The 20,356-nt window shown below is 56.6% G+C and overlaps 2 protein-coding genes across 14 annotated transcripts in view; both read left to right on the top strand.

Annotated features, from left to right (window-relative positions):
- Positions 1 to 20,356, top strand: part of MRPL21 (mitochondrial ribosomal protein L21) — a 1,021,966-nt gene that overhangs the window by 906,526 nt on the left and 95,084 nt on the right. The window lies entirely within an intron of this gene.
- MRGPRF (MAS related GPR family member F) lies at positions 9,105 to 19,324 on the top strand. 3 transcript variants are annotated; one of them, XM_050758205.1, is made up of 4 exons: positions 9,105 to 9,360; positions 13,343 to 13,531; positions 13,632 to 13,735; positions 17,470 to 19,324. In XM_050758205.1, exons 3-4 carry the CDS (start codon positions 13,688 to 13,690, stop codon positions 18,451 to 18,453), a joined length of 1,032 nt encoding a protein of 343 aa, XP_050614162.1. In that variant the 5' UTR covers positions 9,105 to 9,360; positions 13,343 to 13,531; positions 13,632 to 13,687; the 3' UTR covers positions 18,454 to 19,324. The 3 variants fall into 3 exon arrangements, with proteins under 3 accessions (XP_050614162.1, XP_050614161.1, XP_050614163.1); XM_050758204.1 differs by lacking the exons at positions 9,105 to 9,360; positions 13,343 to 13,531 and adding an exon at positions 10,345 to 10,513; XM_050758206.1 differs by lacking the exons at positions 9,105 to 9,360; positions 13,343 to 13,531 and having other exon boundaries at positions 13,668 to 13,748.

Raw genomic sequence — 20,356 nt, forward strand, 5'->3', positions numbered from 1 at the left:
GAGGCTCGGCGCCCCGACCCAGTTCCCAGATTTTACCCAGAGCTCCTTGAATAAAGTGGGGCTGGGTCTCACTGAGGAAGGACGCTGCTCCAAGCATTTACAAGGTACACACATTTTCCTTGCTGTTCCCAAAGGGACCTGTGCCATTTATCTGGGAAGGGTGACTGTGGAAAGGCAAATACCCAGAGGGGAGGGGGGTCACAGGGCACTGAGTCTTAGCGGTACCCGTTCTGCCTGACACACACAGCCACTGCGGTCCCACAGTCACAGCACGGGCTTTTGGAGATCAAGCAATGAATGGGGTTTGTTCTGATCCGTCTCACGGGAGGCTCCGCAGGCCCTGAAACCCACCCTATAGTTATTTTCTGGCTCTGGAAAGTACAGTGGAAAAGGCACTCAGTCGTGCAGAAGCTATGGAGTGGCTCCTTGACTGGTAGGGTGAGGGCTACTATGGTAGAAAGGGCCACATGGACGCCACCAGCCCTGCCTCTCTCTCTCAACATGGAAAACCAAAAGTCATACTGTGAACTTAGTCAGGCAGTAACTGCAACTTCCTGTGCTCTTCTGGGTGTAATGTTTTTATGGAGCAAGTCAACACAGCTCCCAACACTTAATACCAATTCTTTTATCTCTATACTCATTACTTAACAGAAACAGGCCAGGCGTGGTGGCTCATGCCTGTAATCCCGGCACTTTGGGAGGCCTAGGCGGAGGACCACTTGAGGTCAGGAGTTCAAGACCAGCCTGGCCAACATACCAAAACCCCATCTCTACTAAAAATACAAAAATTAGCTGGGCATGGTGGTGCATGCCTGGAATCCCAGCTACTCGGGAGGCTGAGACACAAGAATTGCTTGAACCTGGGAGGCAGAGGTTGCAATGAGACAAGATTGCACCTCTGCACTCCAGGCTGGGCGACAGGGCGAGACTGTCTCAGAACACACACAAAAAAAGAAAAAGAAAAAGAAAAAAATAGAAACAAACAAGAAGCTTGTTCCATTGGGCAGTGACAGCAAAATACCTTTGCCCCGTTACCTCAGGCCTACCAACTCCCCAGCCCTCTGTCCCAGCTAGTTCTGGAGTACTTCCATTACCTCACCATTCCACAGGCTGACACACTGGTCCACCGTAGTGATAGCATGCATGCGTTGGACCTGACAAGAATCAGGAAATACCTGAGCCATCTTGGCAAGACACATGCATGTCAGCGAGTGGGAAATGAGCCCCACAAAATGCCTAACATCTCAGTGACGTTTCTAGGGGTACGATGGTGTGGGGCGTGTTGAGATAGCCCCTTGAAGAGGAAGACCAGGCACCTCCTCCTGTTAAAAAAGTGGTGTGACCTTTGGCGGGGCTCTGGGTTTTGGCGCAGCTTACGCCTCATCCAGGTGTGCTCTTCCGGCGGACTCACTGGTAACCTGCAAGGCTGCTGCCAGTTTCAGGACCCAGGATGAGAGGAGGCTCTGCAGTACATCCAGGCTGCTTTCAAGCTGTCGTGCTATTGAGGCCAAGTGACCCAACAGATCCAGTGGATCTGGAGGTGTCCGGGGCAGGTAGGGACTCTGTATGAGGCCTCTGGCAGGCTCCAACAGGTGTCACAGAAGAGACCATTGGGATTTTAGAGCAAAGACATGTCCTCTTCTGAAGATAACTATTCTCCTTTTGAAAAACAGCTTCTGGGCCGGGTGCCGTGGCTCACGCCTGTAATCCCAACACTTTGGGAGGCTAAGGCCAAGGCGGATCACCTGAGGTCACGTGTTCAAGACCAGCCTGGCCAACATAGTGAAACCCCGTCTCTACTAAAATACAAAAATTAGCCGGGCATGATGGCAGGTGCCTGTAATCCCAGCTACTCAGGAGGCTGTGGCAGGAGAATTGCTGGAACCCGGGAGGCGGAGGTTGCAGTGAGCCAAGATGGCGCCATTGCGCTCCAGCCTGGGTGACAAGAGTGAAACTCTGTCTCAAAAACAAAAAAGAGAAAAGGCCGGGTGTGGTGGCTCACGCATATAATCCCAGCACTTTGGGAGGCCAAGGAGGGCAGATCACAAGGTCAGAAGTTCAAGACCAGCCTGGCCAATATGGTAAAACCCTATCTCTACTAAAAATACAAAAATTAACCAGGCGTGGTAGCAGGCGCCTGTAGTCCCAGCTACTTGGAGGGCTGAGGCAGGAGAATAACTTGAACCCAGGAGGCGGGGGTTGCAGTGAGCCGAGATCAGGCCACTGCATTCCAGCCTGGATGACAGAGCAAGGCTCTGTCAAAAAAAAAAAAGAAAGAAAGGAAGAAAGGAAGAAGGAAGGAAGGAAGAAAGAAAGAAAAAGAAAGAGGGAGAGAAAGAAAGAAAGAAGGAAAGAAAGAGAGAGAGAAAGAAAGAAGGAAGGAAGGAAGGAAGGAAGGAAAGAAAAAGAAAGAAAAAAGAAGAAAGAAAGAGGAAAGAAAGAAAGAAAGAGAAAAAGAAAGAAAGAGGAAAGAAAGAAAGAGAAAAAGAAAGAAAGAAAAAAAGAAAGAAAGAAAGAAAGAAAGAAAGAAAGAAAGAAAGAAAGAAAGAAAGAAAGAAAGAAAGAAAGAAAAAAAGAAAGAAAGAAAGAGAAAGGCAGGCAGGAAGAGAGAGAGAGAAAAAAAAAGGAAAACAGCCTCTGGCTTGCTGTTGGACCCTAGAAAAGACTAAATGTGTCACATTTTCCCACAGGATGTGAGTTGCCCATCTGAAACTAGACGGTAACCAACCCAACACAGGATACACGTGATGTGTGCCACAGCACCGTGATCAAGTGGAAGGGGGCCACATGAGCTCAGACTTGAGTGGCTCCTGAAGTCAGTTGCATAAGCAGATGGCCCAGACTCCTGTGGCACCCCCTTCGCTGCAGAGCTCCTCCCCCTCCATCCACACGAATGATCTCATAGGAGTCCCTTATGACCAGCTGACCAAGGAAGAAAAAACTCCAGGCCTGTTTTACGTATGGCTCTGCTGGCATCGCCTGAAAGTGGGCAGCCAGAGCTGTAGCCCCAGGAAGGGTGGCCTTGAAGTGTCTGGGGACAGACCTGCAAACAGTGTACCTGGTTGTTCACTTTACATAGAAGGAGAGATGGTGAGAGATGTGGCTCTACACTGACTCATTGGCAGGACCCAATGACCCGTCCGGAGCTTGGAAGGAACACTACCGGACGATTAATCCAAGGTCTCGGGAAGAGGCATGAAGGCGAATCCCTTTTAATGGGCACAAGGGAGGAGATAGTTCTTTGTATCCCATGTAAATACTGGCCGCCGGTCAGCCTCACAGAGAAGGCTCTCACTAAACAGGTGGACCGGATGACCTATTCCGTGGATGACGCTCAGCCCGTTTCTCTGGCCACCTGGTTTCCCGTGAGCTCAGCCATGTGAGCTTCCCCCGGCCAAGGCGGATCCATCTACAATCACTGTTGAGATCCTACAGGCCCATGATGGGACATCATTCCCCAGGGGACCGCCAGCCACCTCGTGCGTGGCAGGTTGATTTCCTTGGACTAATTCCACTGTGGAAGGGGCAGAGATTTGTTTTTTCTGGAATAATCACTTGTTTTGCTTTGTGTTTTTGAGATGAAGTCTCGCTGTGTCGCCCAGGCTGGTAGTTGGGATTACAGGAGCGCCCCACCACGCCCGGCTAATTTTTTTTTTGTATTTTTAGTAGAGACGGGGTTTCATCATGTTGGTCAGGCTGGTCTTGAACTCCTGACGTCGTGATCCGCCTGCCTTGGCCTCCCAAAGTGCTGGGATGACAGACGTGAGTGCTGGGATGACAGACATGAGCCACCGCACCCGGCCAATCACTCGTTTTGAATATGGATTTGTCTTCCTTGCCTACAACGCTTCCTCCAGAACCCCCATCCGTGGGCGTATGGGACCTTACAGGTCATTACTGTGCTCCCCGCGCGTTGCTGCTGATCAAGAAACTTAGTTTTCCACAAATGCGATGGACCCATAGGTTTGTACCCACTGAATTCTCTGTCTTGCCAAGTTCCCCATCATCCTAAGCAAGGAACAATTTTTGGACACATCGCCGCCTTTCCATGGCAGGCGATGACACGTTGTGGGACTACAGGATGAAGTGCAGGCTCTGAACCATCAAGCCCTGAGCCCACCGGCACAGAGGGGATCACGGCACCGGCTGAGGTGGCTGGCCCTGACTCCAGGAGAAAGTGGGTTGCTATGATGCAATGGGAGACCCGTGCCTAGAATCCAGGAGATTCTCTGACGCATCCCTTAGCACTCCGGTGTCCCATGGTAAAAATTCATAAGAAACTACAGCAATGCAAAAGAGGCAGCCCCACCCAGGGCACAGATCCTTCGAGAATGAAGGCCTACATCCTGGTTAGTAGTAACCCCATCTCTACTAAAAATACAAAAAATCAGCCGGGCGTGGTGGCACATGCCTGTAGTCCCAGCTACTCGGGAGGCTGAGGCAGGAGAATCGCTTGAACCAGGGAGGCGGAGGTTACAGTGAGCTGAGATTGCCCCACTGCACTCCAGCCAGGGTGACAGAGCCAGACTCCGTCTCAAAAACAACAACAACAACAACAAAGAAGGCCTGGATCACCTCACCAGACCAAGAACAGTGACAAGCTGAGATGGCAGGAGGGCAAAGGCAATGGGAACGTGCTGGGGAAAGGAGGCCTTATCTGCCCAGCTGGAATCATAGGAACAAGGCTCGCGGCGGTTACGTGTGCTTTCATCCCTGCTTTGGTGTGAATACATGGTACATATTACTGAGTTCTTTTTCCTTCCCTCTTCCCATTCCTAGTCTATCTGATGTGTGTTCGTAGCTGTCAGCCCTATACCTAGCATTTAAGGTACAGAATGTGCAAGGCAGGTGTGGCTTAGGAAGGAGAGAGATGGACATGACCCAGATGTGGATAAAGGGACAAATGGGAACGGGTGCAGTGGCTCATGCCTGTAATCCCAGCACTTTGGGAGGCCGAGGCGGGTGTATCACTTGAGGTCAGGAGTTTCAGACCAGCCTGGCCAATATGGTGAAATCCCCTGTCTCTACTAAAAATACAAAATTAGCTGGGTTCGGTGGGCGCCTGTAATCCCAGCTCCACAGGAGACTGAGGCAGGAGAAACAGTTGAACCCGGGAGGCGGAAGTTGCAGTGAGCTGAGATCGTGCCACTGCACTCCAGCCTGGGTGACAGAACTAGACTCCATCTAAAGAAAAAAATATATATAAACGGCTAAAGATAAATTTTATATTATGCACGTTTTATCACAATTTAAAAAATGATCCTGGAATTAAATATTTTTTAAAAAGCAAAAGTGACTTGAAATATACACACCAACACACCTACACCCACCTCCCAGTCAGTGTCATCTGTTCAGCCATCCCGTGGAATCAAGCCTTGGGGAAATTCCAGATTCAAGAGATGCATTCGAGGCCGAACAATTGGAAGTTTTGTCTGGAAATAGCTGCTTCTGATAAAAAGTTTCGGAAACATGGTCTCCCCCAAACAGAAGACCCCAGATCTCTCAGACTTGAGAAAGCAAAGAGTTTTGTACCAGTTTTGCACCAGTCCCAGGGGAAACTGTGATGAAGTTGGATTGGATCTGAAGACATATTTGAGTTTGGTTTGCACAGGCGTGCCAGTGGCAGGCCCAGAGGAAAAGCCCGCACGTGACCTCAGTGTTCAGCGTGACTTCAACTCTGGTCTCCCTTTCTGGATGCCCCAAAGCAGGAGGGAGCTTCCAGCCAGGCCCCTGAGGGCCCGACAGTCATCCTGGCAGCTGTTCTCAGACTGTCTCTGGCCGCCCAAGCCACCCTCGCTGAGGACCGACCTAGGGTTTGCAGGTGTCTGTTGCCACAATAATCCACAAAGGCGGCAAGGGCAGTGGTGAGCTGAAGACAAGACCCCTCAAAGCAAGGTGGGAGGGAATTCTCAAAATTCTTTCTCTTCCCTGTAATGTTTCTTGGGGTCACCCCCCAAATAAACTCCTTGCACCTCTCCACTAAAAGATTAAGTCTTGTTAAAAGAGCATCCGCACGGCAAATTGACAATTGTGTGCGCAGCCACCTCCTTCTCCTTCTCCTTCAGGTCTCAGTGCAAGCATCACCTCTGTAGAGGAGCCTCCAGCCCCACCCCAGCTAATCAGGCCTGGCCATCCCCCTGGATTAGTTTCTTGTGGCTGCTATGACAAATGACACACACTTAGTGGCTTAAACAACACAAGTAACTCTAGTAAGAGTTCCCGAAATCAGAGGCCTAAAGTCAAGGTGTTGGCAGGGCTGGTTCTTTCTGGAGGCTCTGTTCTGGAGGCTCTGTTTCTGGTTCTTTCTGGAGCTTGTTCCCTTGTCCTCTCCAGTTTCTAGAGGCAGCCTGCATTCTTTGGCTGGTGGCCCCTTCCTCACATCAACACATGGCCCACTACTCATTCTGATCTCCTGTCTCCTTCTTACAAGGACCTTTGTGATGACATGGGGCCCACATGGATAATCCACGATGATGCTCCCATCTCAAGACCCTTCACTCCATCCCATTTGCAAAGTCCCTTTGGCCAGGGTAAAGTCACATGTTCTCAGGATCTGGAGATTAGGACGTCAATATCTTTAGGGGCCACTATTCAGCCCACCTCCCATCCCTCCCTGCCTACCACCTAAGTTTTTGCCACTAAGCCTGTTTGGTTTTCTCAATGCACTAATCACAGGTTGGAGTTCTTGTGTTCAGTTGTTTCTATTTATCACCTGCTCCCCATGCCCTGTGTCTGGTTCTTCCACAATTCTTTTCCTAGCACCAACATTGCTGGTGTTCAGTAAAAATGTGTTGAATTAAGGTAAGAATGAATGGATGGGTGGATGGGTGAGTGGGTGGGTGGAAGGCTAGATGGATGAATGGATGGATTGATAGATACATGGATGGATTGATGATAGATAAATGGATGGATTGATGAGTGGATTGATGGGTGGATAGATGGATGGTTTGCTGGGTGGATGGATGGATGGGTCGATGGATGGATGGTCTGATGGATGGATGGATGGATGGATGGATGGATGGATGGATGCATGGATGCATGGATGGATGCATGGATGGATGCATGGATGGATGGATAGATGGATGGATGGATGGATGGATGGATGGATGGATGGATGGATGGATGGATGGATGCATGGATGGATGGATGGTCTGGTGGATGGATGGATGGATGGATGGTCTGGTGGATGGATGGATGGATGGATGGATGCATGGATCGATGAGTAGGTAGATGGGTAGTTGGGTGGGTAGATGAGTGGGTGGATAGATGGACAGATGGACAAATTAACAAATGAATGGTCTACCACATGCAGGACAGAGGATAATGTGGACTTTTCCTGAGATTCCCAAGATGCACCTTCCAGCACAGAAAGGCCCAGCCTAGTGGAGGAGGGGAACAGAGCGGAAGGAGAGGGATCCCTTTCACTATTAGGAAAGACAGCTAGGCCTTGGTTCAACCTTTATTTTTTAGACAGAGTCTCGCTCTCTCACCCAGCCTGGGGTGCTGCAGTGGCGTGATCTCGGCTCACTGCAACCTCCACCTCCTAGGTTCAAGTGATTCTTATGCCTCAGTCTCCCAAGTAGCTGGGACTACAGGTGTGTGCAACCATGCCCGGCTCATTTTTTGTATTTTTAGTATAAAAGGGGTTTCACGACGTTGGCCAGGCTGGTCTCGAACCCCTGAATTCAGTCAATCCACCTGCCTCAGCCTCCCAAAGTGCTAGGATTACAGGTGTGAGCCACCACGCCAGCCGAATGGCCCTGCACACCTTCTTCATCGCAGGTGCGTTTTACTGTGTTTCCTTTGACCTGGTCTGCCTCTCTGTTGGACATCAGCTCCCGGAGGGCAGGGACCTCGCCTATCCTGCTCATCAGTGCGGACCACAGTGCCTGGCACCCAGCAGTGCTCAGGAAATAGCTGCAGTCTTTACTGAGGATGGTGCTGGCTTCAGAGGGCCACAAGGACTGGTTCACACCCGCCCCCTTGTCCAGGGAGCAGCAGGGCAACTGTAGGCAACAGAAGCACCTGGTAGGGAGACATCTCTGTGGTCTCCTTCCCCCAAGGACCCCCCAACAGAGGAGGGTCCAGGCCTGCAACCTCAGGAGGGGACATGGGGAGAGGCATAGGACCATGAGGCCCTTGGCAGAGGATGATTAAAAACAATGTTCTACTGGGAGGGCAGGGGAGGACTCCTGACGGCAAGTGGTGGCTGTTTAGAAAGTGAAGGCTGGACGAGCAGGGGCCATACCCCATTCTCAGCGTCAGCCAGAGCCCTGAGCCTCGCTGGGAGGGAATGGCACCAGCAGGACGCCTGGAGCAGGGAGCGGCGTTGCTGAGGTGCACGAAGAGCTCTTCCTCCAGGCGTCCGATCCCTCCTTGCTGTAACCCTGTGGGTCATTACCGTTTCCCATCTGACAGCTGAGGAAACCAAGGTCCCCGGTGGAAAGAAAACTGTCCAAGGTCACCCAAGCCTGGAGGCAGCACGGGAACTCCTTGCACTGGACCTCCGGGTACCCCCCCACACACCCCACCACTGCCCCGGAGGGCGGGGAGAGACCCCCAGGGTGGCTGCTGCAGACTGCACGTTTGTGGCCCCACCCCCTGCCCCTGCCCCTGCCCCGCTGCCCCACTGCCCTGAATTCATATGTTGACATCTAATCTCCGGTGTGAGGTGGGGCGTTTGGGAGAAGAGCGGGTTATGAGGGTGAGGCCTCATAATGGCATTAATGCCCCACTAAAAGAGGCCCCATCGAGCTTCCTCGCCTGCCTGAAAGGGGTCACCACATGGGGACGCAGTGAGAGGCTGGGTCCTCACCAGACGCTGAATCTGTGGGTGCCTTGATCTTGGCCTTCCAGCCCCCGCAGCCGTGGGAAGAAACGCCTGCACCGATAAGCCCCCAGTCTGCGGTACTGCGTCAGAGCAGCCGGACACACCAAGCCCACGGTAAGGGGACTCCACAAACCCAGGCCAGGACGACCTTCCCGTTTACAAGCGCCTCTCGCTTATTTTGAGAGAAACAAATTTCCATACCAAATAAGGTGGTGGACTTAAGAGCCTCTGCCCACTTCACACAATTCCTTTTAAGTGTCCAAATGCAATTACACTTGGAACTCGCCGGGATTCAGCCTCCCCCGGCCTCCCCATGTAAACAAACGTTCCAGCTGGGCCCCAGCTGGCTGCCCTGGAGAAGAGGGGACGGGTCACCACCCTGCCTGCTGCCTCCAGCCTCTCTCTCAGCCTCAGGCATGGCCCGTGAGCCTCCAGGATCCCAGAGTCCCTCCTCAGCCCATCCCTGAAAAACAGACCCCAGGAGGCCAGCTGGGTCATGCGGGAAGCAGCGCGAGACTCCCTCTTCCACGGTGAGGTTTGCACGTGGGCAGGACGAGCAGGAGGCGGGCAGCTCCCAGCGCAGGTGCAAAGGCAGCTGTGTTTCTCGTTTCCCTTCAAGAAGCCCACAGAGGCACACGTCTCCCAGTCTGGGCACTACGCTCCTGCTGGGAAAGCTCAGAATTCCCTTGGGCTTCCTGGACCCTGAGAAAGTTGGCCCAGGGCAGGAGGGGAGCCCTCTCATCACCCCCTCCTCCTGGCCACCCTGCTGGCTCCTGCACCCCCCACTTTGCACCCCCACCCCTACCAATGCTCAGTGCCCCAGGCATGAACGTGTTCCAGGACTCCCCCCTCCAGGGGCTCAATGGGGAAGGGGGCCTGACTCATCCTCCTGCAGAGCAGCACAGGCACCAGGCACCACAGCCCGCCAATTTCCAGCTTGCTCGCCGAGCGCCGTGATTTTCCACTTGCGCCATCTGATTGCTATTAGGGCTGGGGAAAAGGGAATTCCTGGTTCCATAAGCCCCCAGGGGGCCCATGCCGAGTCCCGGGTGGGAGGGGGGAGGGGTGCCGCTTGGGCGGTGCTGCCCACCTCTGCCAATTCTGCGCTGCCCCTCCATGGAGCCCTCGCCCTGCTGCCCCCCACCGCTCTGTATCAGCCCTGAGTAAATTAAAACAACGGGGTGGGGCCTAGCCCCTCCTGGCCAGCCTGCCCCGAAATGCCCACTGGGGGCAGACCAAAGGCGCCAGGCAAGTGTACAGCCGGTGCTCCCTCTCCTGGGCAGCCTTACCGAGCAGCAGAATGCGAGGGAGATGAACAGCTGGACTCGGGCAGCAGTGCTCGGGCCAACGTGACGTCACCAGGCGGAGAGATGAGTTCCCGGTGGGGCTCTGGGGGGGCTCCTGAGCGGGGCATTCCTTCCTGAAGCCTCATCCCTGCTCAGCCCCTCCTCCTACTCCCCTCCCCTCCCCCTCCTGCCGGGCCAGGAATTGGGTTTGGGGCGGGTTCTGCTTCCAAAGCCATCTCTTCCAGCAGGCGAGGGCTCTACTCTGAGCTCGCATTTTCCGAGGCTCCGGCCGTGCTCGGCGCTGGCCTGCTGCCCCGGTGAGTCGGTCGGCCGGAGGCGGGAGCCAGAGGAAGAGCCCTCCACAAAAGGAGGCCTCTGCGGACCAGGACAGCTGCAGGTAGCTCCAGGGGCCCAGGGTCCAGGGGAGGGTGTTCCAGCAACCGGGGCTGCAGGGTGAGGGCCAGGCAGGGAAGGAAAATGACGCGGGCACCGTCAGGGCAGAGAGGTGGACGCTGTCAGGGCAGGCAGCTCCCAGAAATCCTAAGGCCCCAAGCAGAGAGCCCTGAGACCCCAGAGAGGCTGTCACCAACTGGAGAAGCTCCCCTGCAACTCCTGAGGCTCCAGGGTTCCTGGGCCATGGAGGAACTTTAAAAGTCTCCCTCCTGTGGCAGGACCTGACCCCTCCCAGCTGGCCTCACCCCCAGCCCCACTGTCCAGCTCCTGCTCTGTGCTGCTGGGGATGAGGACTCCCTCTTGGTCCCTCCCCCAACCTCACTGGCCATTCAAGCATGCATTCGAGAGGGGCTGGAAGGGAACACCCAGCAGGCAGTGTCCCACACACAGGGAGATGGCTCCCCCTGCTCTCAGCCCTGGGGTGCACACGGGGGGTTCGTGTGGGCAGCCACAGGATGTTGGAGCTGCAGTCCCACCTTCTCCCAGGCCAGCGGCCTGATGAAGCTGTTGGCCTTGGATGGAGGCAGTTCCTGGAATGATCTGCAAGGTCTCAGTCCCCCCAGACAAGCCTCTTCAATCCAAGCTGTTAAGCAGGGCACTCCAGGCCTGGAGTGAGGAAAACAGAGGTTCTGTGCCTCGGGAGCGGGAGCGAGACAGGCCCCTCTGATGGCAGCCCAAACGGCTAAGGAAAGGGGCTGGGACAGCCCCAGGCACGTCGGGGCTGGGTCATGGTGGGGTAGGGGTGAAGGGAGAGGAGGAGCTTCCTGCGGGCAAGGCTGCAGGAGGCTGACAGGTAGCCAGGCCACCCTTGGGCTTGCTCCGAGGGGAGGGTCAGGTGTGAGCTGCACTGGCAGCTTTTTTGAGTCAGCTTCAGTAGACACTAGTTCTGTCATAGCCCAGATCCCACCCAGAGGAACACACGTACACATGCACTCACACGCTCACTCACCCCATACACGTTTCACACACATGTCCTTTAATATGGCCCATCTGGGGTCCACTGGCTTCTAGATCTTTCTGTGCATGAGTGAAATTGCTTTTCAGGTTGTCCCTGGCAGGACAAGGACAAACGCACAGGACACCCACATAATGGAGGGAAGCAGATGGTAGAGAGGGGAGCTGGGGGCCCCCACTGCATGCCCAGCTGCAGCGTGGGGGGGCCCCAGCCCACTGCCTTTGGGGTACTAGTTGGCTGTGGCTGGGGTCTAGCCTGGCCGGGGTGAATGGATGAGGCTCCTGTGAGTCAGGACATCCCTGGAAACAAGGCTGGGGGCCCAGACCTGGGGTGGTGGGTGTCGAGAAGGGCCACCAAAAAGAGTAAGGGCAATGGAGAGAGCTTGGGGGCTCTTACCAGGCGCCCGGAAGGATGAGGGCAGGTGGTAGGTCTGGGGTTGCAGGGCAGGAAAGTTCGGACAGGCCCCAGAGTGTGGAGAAGGTACGGCCTGTCTGTGGCAATGGCACAGTGGCCCAACTGGAGTCCAAGGAGGGAGACTAAAGACACACAGGTCACAGCACCAGCTATCTGCAAGCCCACTGCACACACATCACAACGCACTGGCTCACTCCGGCACATGGGGCACCCCGAAGGCCCCAGGCTGAGTCACCCGTAGGCCAGGCACAGGTGCCCGCAAACGCCCCTTGAAGGCCCAGAGCGGAGCGGTCCGGCTGCGCGGGGCCGAGGGGACCCAGGCCACTGGGTGGGACGGGTCCTGCGAGCGGCCCCTGGGGCTGCACTTGGCGCCACCAGCTCCGGGAGGCCAAGGGTTAAAGAGGGGGCGGGCCACACGCGCAGACGGCCACCTCTTCCAGCCAATGGTGGGCGCGGAGGCAAGGGGCACGGCCCGCCCCCAGGCGGGAGGAGTGGGCGGCGGGCGGGGGCGCGTGGCTGGCTGAGGCCGGGCGGACCCGCGCGGCACAGAGGAAAGAATTTCCGGGGAGTTGAGCCGAGCGGGCTGCCTAGCTCTCCCCTTGGGAGAGGAGGGGCCCGGCAGCCTGCGACCCGAGCTGTGCCCAGCAAGTCCCTTCTCCGCTCACAGCCTCAGTTTCCCCCCCAGTACAGCAGGGAGTAATAGATGCTTCTCTGCGGGGAAGGGGGACAGGGCTCCACGGAGAGAAGCTTCCTCCAAGGGGGAAGCTCAGGTTGGGGGACAGGGATCAATTCCAGAGGACCCAAGGCAGGCAGACCCATGAGATCTGGCCGGCCAAGGTGGACCGGCCTCCAGCAGGGTCGCCCCCCTCCCCAGGCCTCCATTGGCAGCTCTAGGGTGGGTGCAGCTTCCCCTCCTTAGGCCAGCAGCCCCTCCCTACGGCAGCTGCTCGAGACACAAATCTGCAAAGCTGCAGGGCATGGAATGGCTCTGGGTGTGCCTTTGGGCAGGTGACTTCACCTTCTAAGCTCAGGAGCGCCCATCAAAGGGGCATGAGGATACCTGGCCCCTAGCTGGTCATGAGGACCAAACCAGATGATGGGTGTAGGCCGGCTGGCAGGGTAAGTGGTGGTGACAGTGACGCTGATGACCGGGCTGTCTTGCCTCTCAGGCACTGTAGGGGAAAGGCCAGGTGCCTTAGCATGTTACAAACACCGGCTCAGCCAGAGCCCTCCTCCTCCAGCAGGTCCCCCCTGCCAGAAATGATCCCTCTTCCCTCTTCCCTCTTCCCCTGCTCCTCCTTCTGGGACCGACTGCTGGGAAACCCGTGTCCCACACCAGGCAGGGCACAAAGGAAGTGCCCCAAAAATGTGTGTGGGTAAATAAATGTATGTCTCCAAAAGCAGCCTGGCCCCAGAACTCCCACAAGAAGAGGGAAAGGAGAGGGCTGCTTTTCCAGTGAGCTGCAGTGGGGCTGACGCGGAGTCCACAGGCAGGAGGGGGCCGTGCCGCAGGGGTGACCTCCAGAATCTCACCAGGACAGTCCCACAACGCCCCTGCCTCTGAGGGAGTGGGGTGACTGCCTTTCCTCTAAGGTGACAGCTGAGAACTGCAGGCCTTGGGGGCCTAGGCATGGGGGTCCAGGAAGGGGAGGGGTCCCTGCTGCCCTCCACCCTCTCTCTGGGCTTCCGCCAGGTGGGTGTGCAGACTGGTGAGCTGCCAGCAGGGACCCAGACGCGCCAGGCCTGGAGATGGCTGGAAACTGCTCCTGGGAGGCCCATCCCGGCAACAGGGACAAGGCAAGTGCCACAGGTGAAGGGCCCCGGTCCTGCCCAGACGGGTGTGGGTGGGAGGGACAGACCCAGCCCAGCATCTCCTCCCCTATCCCCCAGTTCCTGGCCCCACTCTCCAGCTCTGGACCCACAGTGGGCAGTGGGCTCCTCTGGGCTATGTGGCTGGGCAGCAGTTCCCTGGACCCTCCTACCCTCCTGTCCTCATTGGTGAGGCAAGCACCAGGACTGGACACCCTCAAGGTCCCTCGCTGTGCTGACCCTGGGGTCGCCTTGTAGCATCCTCGCAAGGTCTTATTTCATCTCTTCCCTGCAGAGGTGGGGCAGTCAGCTACTTACTACATCCAGGCGGGCCAGGAAGCCCTGGGACGCTGACTCCAAGGTGGCCCTGATGTCATGTGTTCCGTGGAGCCCTGCGGGTCCGAGGGCCACCCTGAGAGTGTTGCCCCAGGCCAGGGTCCATTAGTCATGAGTCACCCACCCTGAGACTCTGACAACCCCTCCAGGCTGACCCTCCTCCTACCCTCAGCCAGCCTAGTCCCCTACTTCTCTGAGTCCCTTGAAAAGTCTGGGATTTCCTTCGCTCTCAACTTGGAAGGATCTCTTGAATCCCTGTCCATCCTCTTCTGCATTTGAGGAAACTGAGGCTTATACCCAGGTAGTAACTTGACTGGGATTAGCCCCTAGGTCAGGAGCAGAGTGGGGACTCCAGCCCAGCCCCCGGGATCTCGGCCCCACACCCTTGGGCCCTCTCCCTCTTCCCCGTAGTGACCGCTGTGGAGTGGCGGCCGCAGGAGGCAGAGGTTGGACTGGTGGGTGGGGTGGGGCCGTCTGCAGAAACTCCCAGCGCAAAGGCAGAGCTCGGGGTGGGGCCGGGCTCCAGAGCAGGCATTTTACAAGGCGGTATGTGGCTGGTCACAGCAGCTACACGCCCAGTGACTCACCCGGCCTCCCCCTCTGACTCCGAGGAGGGGATTGCAGACTTTTTCCAGCATGCATGCGTGCAAGAGGCACTGAGTTAGCTGACCGCCTCCATCCAGCCCCCTGAAGCCCAGCTCTTTCCCAGCGCCTGAGCTGGTCCTCTTGGGCCTGTTTGGGCACCAGATCCTATGGTCTAGTTCCCCAACCCAGAAGCGTGTCCAGGTCACCCACAGGAAAGAGAAGCTAAGGAGTGGGATTTGGGGCGAACAGACCGGCAGAGAGGTTGAGTCGATAAATGCATTTAGAGAATGGCAGGGAGGGAGCAGGGCCCCCTTACGGTGCTTGCCCTGACCTCGAAGAGTCTCCCCAGAGGTTTGCTAATGCCTCCAGTCCTGTTTTCAGGCTCCCCTTGACCTGAGCAGGCTGGGAGGTTCCTCCCTTTACAACAGGGTGTCCAACCCCGAGAACAGTCTCTCAGGACCCAGCTTTCTGCCGGAGCTGGGAGTCACCTGAAGGCGGCAGAATGGATCCTGCCTTCATAACCTTGTCTTTTGTTTTGTTAGGGAGCCCCGAGCAGTGGGAACAGAAGCCAGGCTTGTGGGGGAGACGCTGGATATGGGAAGGGGAGTGACCGTTCTCCAGGCAGGCAGCCTTTGCCTCTGGGAGGAGAGGTCGGAGGGGACCGCCTGAGAACTGCAGCCGGCCTGTAGAGAGATGGGTTGTTTGGCCCGCACAGCGTGTTTAAATGTTAACATTTAAAGATTGGGTATTTCACATTCCAGTCTAGAGTTCAGGCTTCTCTTCAGGGAGCGGGGGAGGACCATCAGCCACTCCAGCCCACCCAACCCCTGGCCCCCACCGGCTGGAGCACAGCAGGCCGCCCCCTTCACTCTCGAGAGGGGCTCTCGGGTTTGCCACTGTGCCCCCCTCATCTATTCCTTGCACCTGGCCCACCTGCATGCATTTATACAGACGCCTAGACGCTGAGGGCAGGACGGATACTCCACTGGGATGCACTCTTACAGCCACACCAACGGTTAAAGTATCGAAATGCTTCCCTGCAGCTTGATAAACAGCTGCTGCCTCTCCCCCACCCCAGGGACCCCCTGGACTTTCCCACAATCTGGAAACCCCAAGGGCAACCCTGGCTCATCAGGGAGCCACCTCTCATCCCACTAAAGGACAGGGTCCGGCTTCGGGGAAGGCCGAGGTCCACTTGTTTTTTTTTTTTTTTTCTTTAAATGTAACTTACAAGTGATTTTATTTCTTCAAATAGTTTCGTGTTTTTTGAAACCTTGCAAGATTTTGCAAGAATAGTACAATACCCACCAGTACTTCACCTCAGCTCAGCCATCATTAAACCTTCACCGCAAGTGCTTTCTCTGTATCTCCTGACAGATAGACTTTTTCCCAGAATGATTTGAAAGTAAATTGCAAGACTGGGCCCAGTGGCTCACGCCTGCAATCCCAGCACTTTGGGAGGCCAAGGCAGGCAGATTACCTGAGGTCAAGAGATTGAGACCAGTCTGGCCAACATGATGAAACCCCGTGTCTACTAAAAATACAAAAATTAGCGGGGCATGGCGGCATGTGCCTGTAATCCCAGCTATCAGGAGCCTGAGGCAGGAGGGTTGCTTGAAGCTGGGAGGCGGAGGCTGCAGTGAGCCAAGATCGCGCCACTGCACTCCAGCCTGGGTGACAGAGCGAGACTCTGTCTCAAAAACAAACAAACAAACGAAAGGAAATTGCAGACACCAAGCCCTTGACGCCCAAATAGCCTGTATCTTCTAAGAACAAGGACGTTCCTGCAGTCACATAGTGAAAATGTGCGTATCCATGGTACATTGTCACATTCAAAAGCTGCAACAGTGATGCAATGCCACTATCTCTGCACCGTCCATACTCACATTTCCCCAGTGATCCCAACCATATCCTTTCCAGCAGTTGTTGAGATCCAGCATATAATCCAGGATTCTGGATTTATTTTCAGATCTTTCTGGGAAAAAAGTCTATCTGTCAAGAGATAGAGAGAAAGCACTTGTGGTAAAGGGTTAAGGATGACTGAACTGAGGTGAAGTACTGGTGGGCGTTGTACTATTCTTGCAATCCAGGATTCTATCACTGTGTTTCGGAGTCATGTCTCTTTGATCTTCTTAAAAATGGAAAGGCTCGGCTGGGCGTGGTGGCTCACACCTATAAACCCAGCACTTGGGGAGGCTGAGGCAGGTGGATCTCCTGACGTCAAGAGATCGAGACCAGCCTGGCCAACATGGTGAAACCCCGTCTCTACTGAAAATACGAAAATTAGCCGGACGTGGTGGCATGCACCTGTAGTCCCAGCTACTCAGGAGGCTGAGGCAGGAGAATCGCTTGAACCTGAGAGGCAGAGGTTGCAGTGAGCCGAGATCACGCCACTGCACTCCAGCCTGGGCGACAGAGTGAGACTCCTAAAAAAAAAAAAAAGAAAGAAAGAAAGGCTCTGCAATTTTTTTCTTGTGTGACTTGGATGTTTTTTGGACAGTCTACTCTGACCGGTGGGCAGCCTGACACCCTTCCTGGGCACTGTCTGGTGCTACCCCCACTCCTATAGGCACCATTCTGTGCTGCTAGCTCGAGACTCTGGGACAGAGAGTTCACATGGGTTGGGGTCGGGATGTTTGAGAATAGAGTTGCAGCCAGTTACCTGCTCCACAGCCACTGCCCTACAGACCCCCTCCCTGCCCCAAGTCCCTAATCGGGAGCCCCCCACGCTAGGTCCCAGGTGCAGATCTGCGGGTGGGGACCAGCCGGCATCACAGGTGTCCCCCTCTGCACCTGTGCAGATGTGCCCTGGCATGAGCGAGGCCCCGGAACTCTACAGCCGGGGCTTCCTGACCATCGAGCAGATCACGATGCTGCCGCCTCCGGCCGTCATGAACTACATCTTCCTGCTCCTCTGCCTGTGTGGCCTGGTGGGCAACGGGCTGGTCCTCTGGTTTTTCGGCTTCTCCATCAAGAGGAACCCCTTCTCCATCTACTTCCTGCACCTGGCCAGTGCCGACGTGGGCTACCTCTTCAGCAAGGCGGTGTTCTCCATCCTGAACACGGGGGGCTTCCTGGGCGCGTTTGCCGACTATATCCGCAGCGTGTGCCGAGTCCTGGGGCTGTGCATGTTCCTCACCGGCGTGAGCCTCCTGCCGGCCGTCAGCACAGAGCGCTGCACGTCAGTCATCTTCCCCTCCTGGTACTGGCGTCGGCGGCCCAAGCGCCTGTCAGCCGTGGTGTGCGCCCTGCTGTGGGTCCTGTCCCTCCTGGTCACCTGCCTGCACAACTACTTCTGCGTGTTCCTGGGCCGCGGGGCCCCGGGCGCGGCCTGCAGGCACATGGACATCTTCCTGGGCATCCTCCTGTTCCTGCTCTGCTGCCCGCTCATGGTACTGCCCTGCCTGGCCCTCATCCTGCACGTGGAGTGCCGGGCCCGACGGCGTCAGCGCTCTGCCAAGCTCAACCATGTCATCCTGGCCATGGTCTCCGTCTTCCTGGTGTCATCCATCTACTTAGGGATTGACTGGTTCCTCTTCTGGGTCTTCCAGATCCCGGCCCCCTTCCCCGAGTACGTCACCGACCTGTGCATCTGCATCAACAGCAGCGCCAAACCCGTCGTCTACTTCCTGGCCGGGAGGGACAAGTCGCAGCGGCTGTGGGAGCCGCTCAGGGTGGTCTTCCAGCGGGCCCTGCGGGACGGCGCTGAGCTGGGGGAGGCCGGGGGCAGCACGCCCAACACGGTCACCATGGAGATGCAGTGCCCCCCGGGGAACGCCTCCTGAGAGCCCAGCGCCTGGAGGAGGCAGGGGCAGGAAGCGGCCTCCGGGACCCTTTGCCTTGGGACAGAGATGGGCACCTGCCTCTGAGTCCACAAAGGAGAAGAAACATGTGTTTCCTCTCCTCGGGCCTCCTTCTCCCTGGGCTGGGGACTCCATGGGTGGCTGGAAGACTGGGCAGCCACCTGCAAACAGACGCTGTGGTCCCTGCCCGGCTCCCCCAGCCATTCTGCTCCCCTAGAGACCCGTTGTACAGAAGTTGCCCCTAGGTGGTGGGGCCCCTCCTTGCCCCAGGCTGGTCGGTAAATGTGAGGAGGTGGTCACCCAGCCCAGCCACCTCTGCCTCTTGGGTCAGCCCTCCTTGACCGTGTCCCAGCCAGCGCCAAGCCAGCAGCTCGTCCCTGCCATTCGGGATTGTTCCCGAGGTTCGATCCTCTCAAGGCAGCATCGGTGAACAAATCCGAAGGAAATGGTGTCTGGAAGAAGATTCTGGTTCACATGCCTTGTAGCTAAGTCTTTCTGCAGACCCTCGGTCAAGTCATTTGGTGACTTTGATGGGGGGGATTTCTGGTCACGTCAAGGTGCTGGAGACAGGAAGGACCTTTGGCCGCCTTGGGTTGTTGACCTGCCTTTTCTGACTCTGGGGCGGGCCAGTCCTGGGCTGCCTCCGGGAGCACTCAGGTATCCCGCAGGCCATGATGACCCACTGGGCAGCTCCTGGACAGCCTCTTGGCTCCAGCCCCCACCCGAAAGTGGACACTGGTTCCGCCCTGGCCACCTGGGGACTGGCACTATGGTGCACAGTGGCCCAATGTAGCCAAAGGAAGTTTTATAAAAGACAGTAAAATGTATATCAATAAACATTTCATAACTTGCAGCCAAGAAGGCTTCATGCCCATGGTCATACCCCGGGTCTCCGTTTCCCACAGTGAGGACGCCCAAGGAAGGGCACAGAGTCCCGGGACAGGCGGCACCCCCTGCCAGCTCTCCCGCACACTGTGCTCTTTTCCTCTGCTCTCAGGCCTCCTCCTGGGGCTGGGGCTGCACACGCCCATGTTCCCGCTCCTGTGGCTTGTCCACTCCCTGCCAGAGGGAGCTGTGGTCAGCCAGGCTGTCCTCTGCCAGCGTATCCCACTGCCTCTTCTCAGCTCAGAGGCCCCCATGGCCTCTGGGAGCCTCCGCTCTCACCTCCTCCACACCAGGCCCTGATCCTGCCTGTGTCTACCGGAGGTTCCATGGAGTGGGTTGCTGCCTCTCCTCCTGTTGTCCCTGTTCGGGATGCCCCTGTCCGTCCTGGGATCCCTGAGCCAGCCTCCCAGTGCCCAGACACCTCTCTACAGCCCAGCGATAGGCTGGGCACCCTCCCAGATGACAGCCCAACCAGGGCCAGGCTAGAAGGTTACCCGTCTGGCCCTTTTGCCTCTGGTCAGCCCCCAGAAGGGCCTCGTCCTGGGTTCCTGGTGTGCAGCCTAGGACCTTGGCTCCTTTGAGACAAGCCTTAAGGCAAGCCTGCTCACCCCATGGTCCCATGGAGAGAGATCATGGCAGAGGTATTGGCGCCCCCAGTCAGGAGACGTGGCTGACAGAGCTGGGCTCTGCAGGGCAGAGCAGAGCAGAGCCGGGAGTGGGCAGGCAGGCAGCACTCCGAACTCCGAGCTCCAGGTGGGAATGGGTAGAGGCATGGGCAGTACCGCCAGGCTCAGCCACCCAACCGCCTGGAACCTGGCCTTTGATTGCAGACCCTGGAGCCTGCTCGGCCTGCCCATGGTGAAGTGGTCCAGCCCTCAGTGGGCTGACTCCCCAAGTCTATGGCCCTGAAGGTTCACTGCCCAGCCAGCCTGACCTCCACTGCCCTCCTGCCCACTGCTCCTCCATGCTCCCCTTTCTAACAATCCTGGCCAGGTCCTCT

Source organism: Macaca thibetana, chromosome 14 (genome assembly GCF_024542745.1).
Source record: "Macaca thibetana thibetana isolate TM-01 chromosome 14, ASM2454274v1, whole genome shotgun sequence".
NCBI classification, from domain to species: Eukaryota; Metazoa; Chordata; class Mammalia; order Primates; family Cercopithecidae; genus Macaca; species Macaca thibetana.

What these genes read in the sequence shown, in the direction of transcription:
- MRGPRF (XM_050758205.1), top strand. Translation starts at nt 13,688, where the DNA reads ATGGCTGGAAACTGCTCCTGGGAGGCCCATCCCGGCAACAGGGACAAG. An exon ending in ATCCCGGCAACAGGGACAAG is followed by an intron (nt 13,736 to 17,469) that starts GCAAGTGCCACA and finishes GCACCTGTGCAG; the next exon opens with ATGTGCCCTGGCATGAGCGA.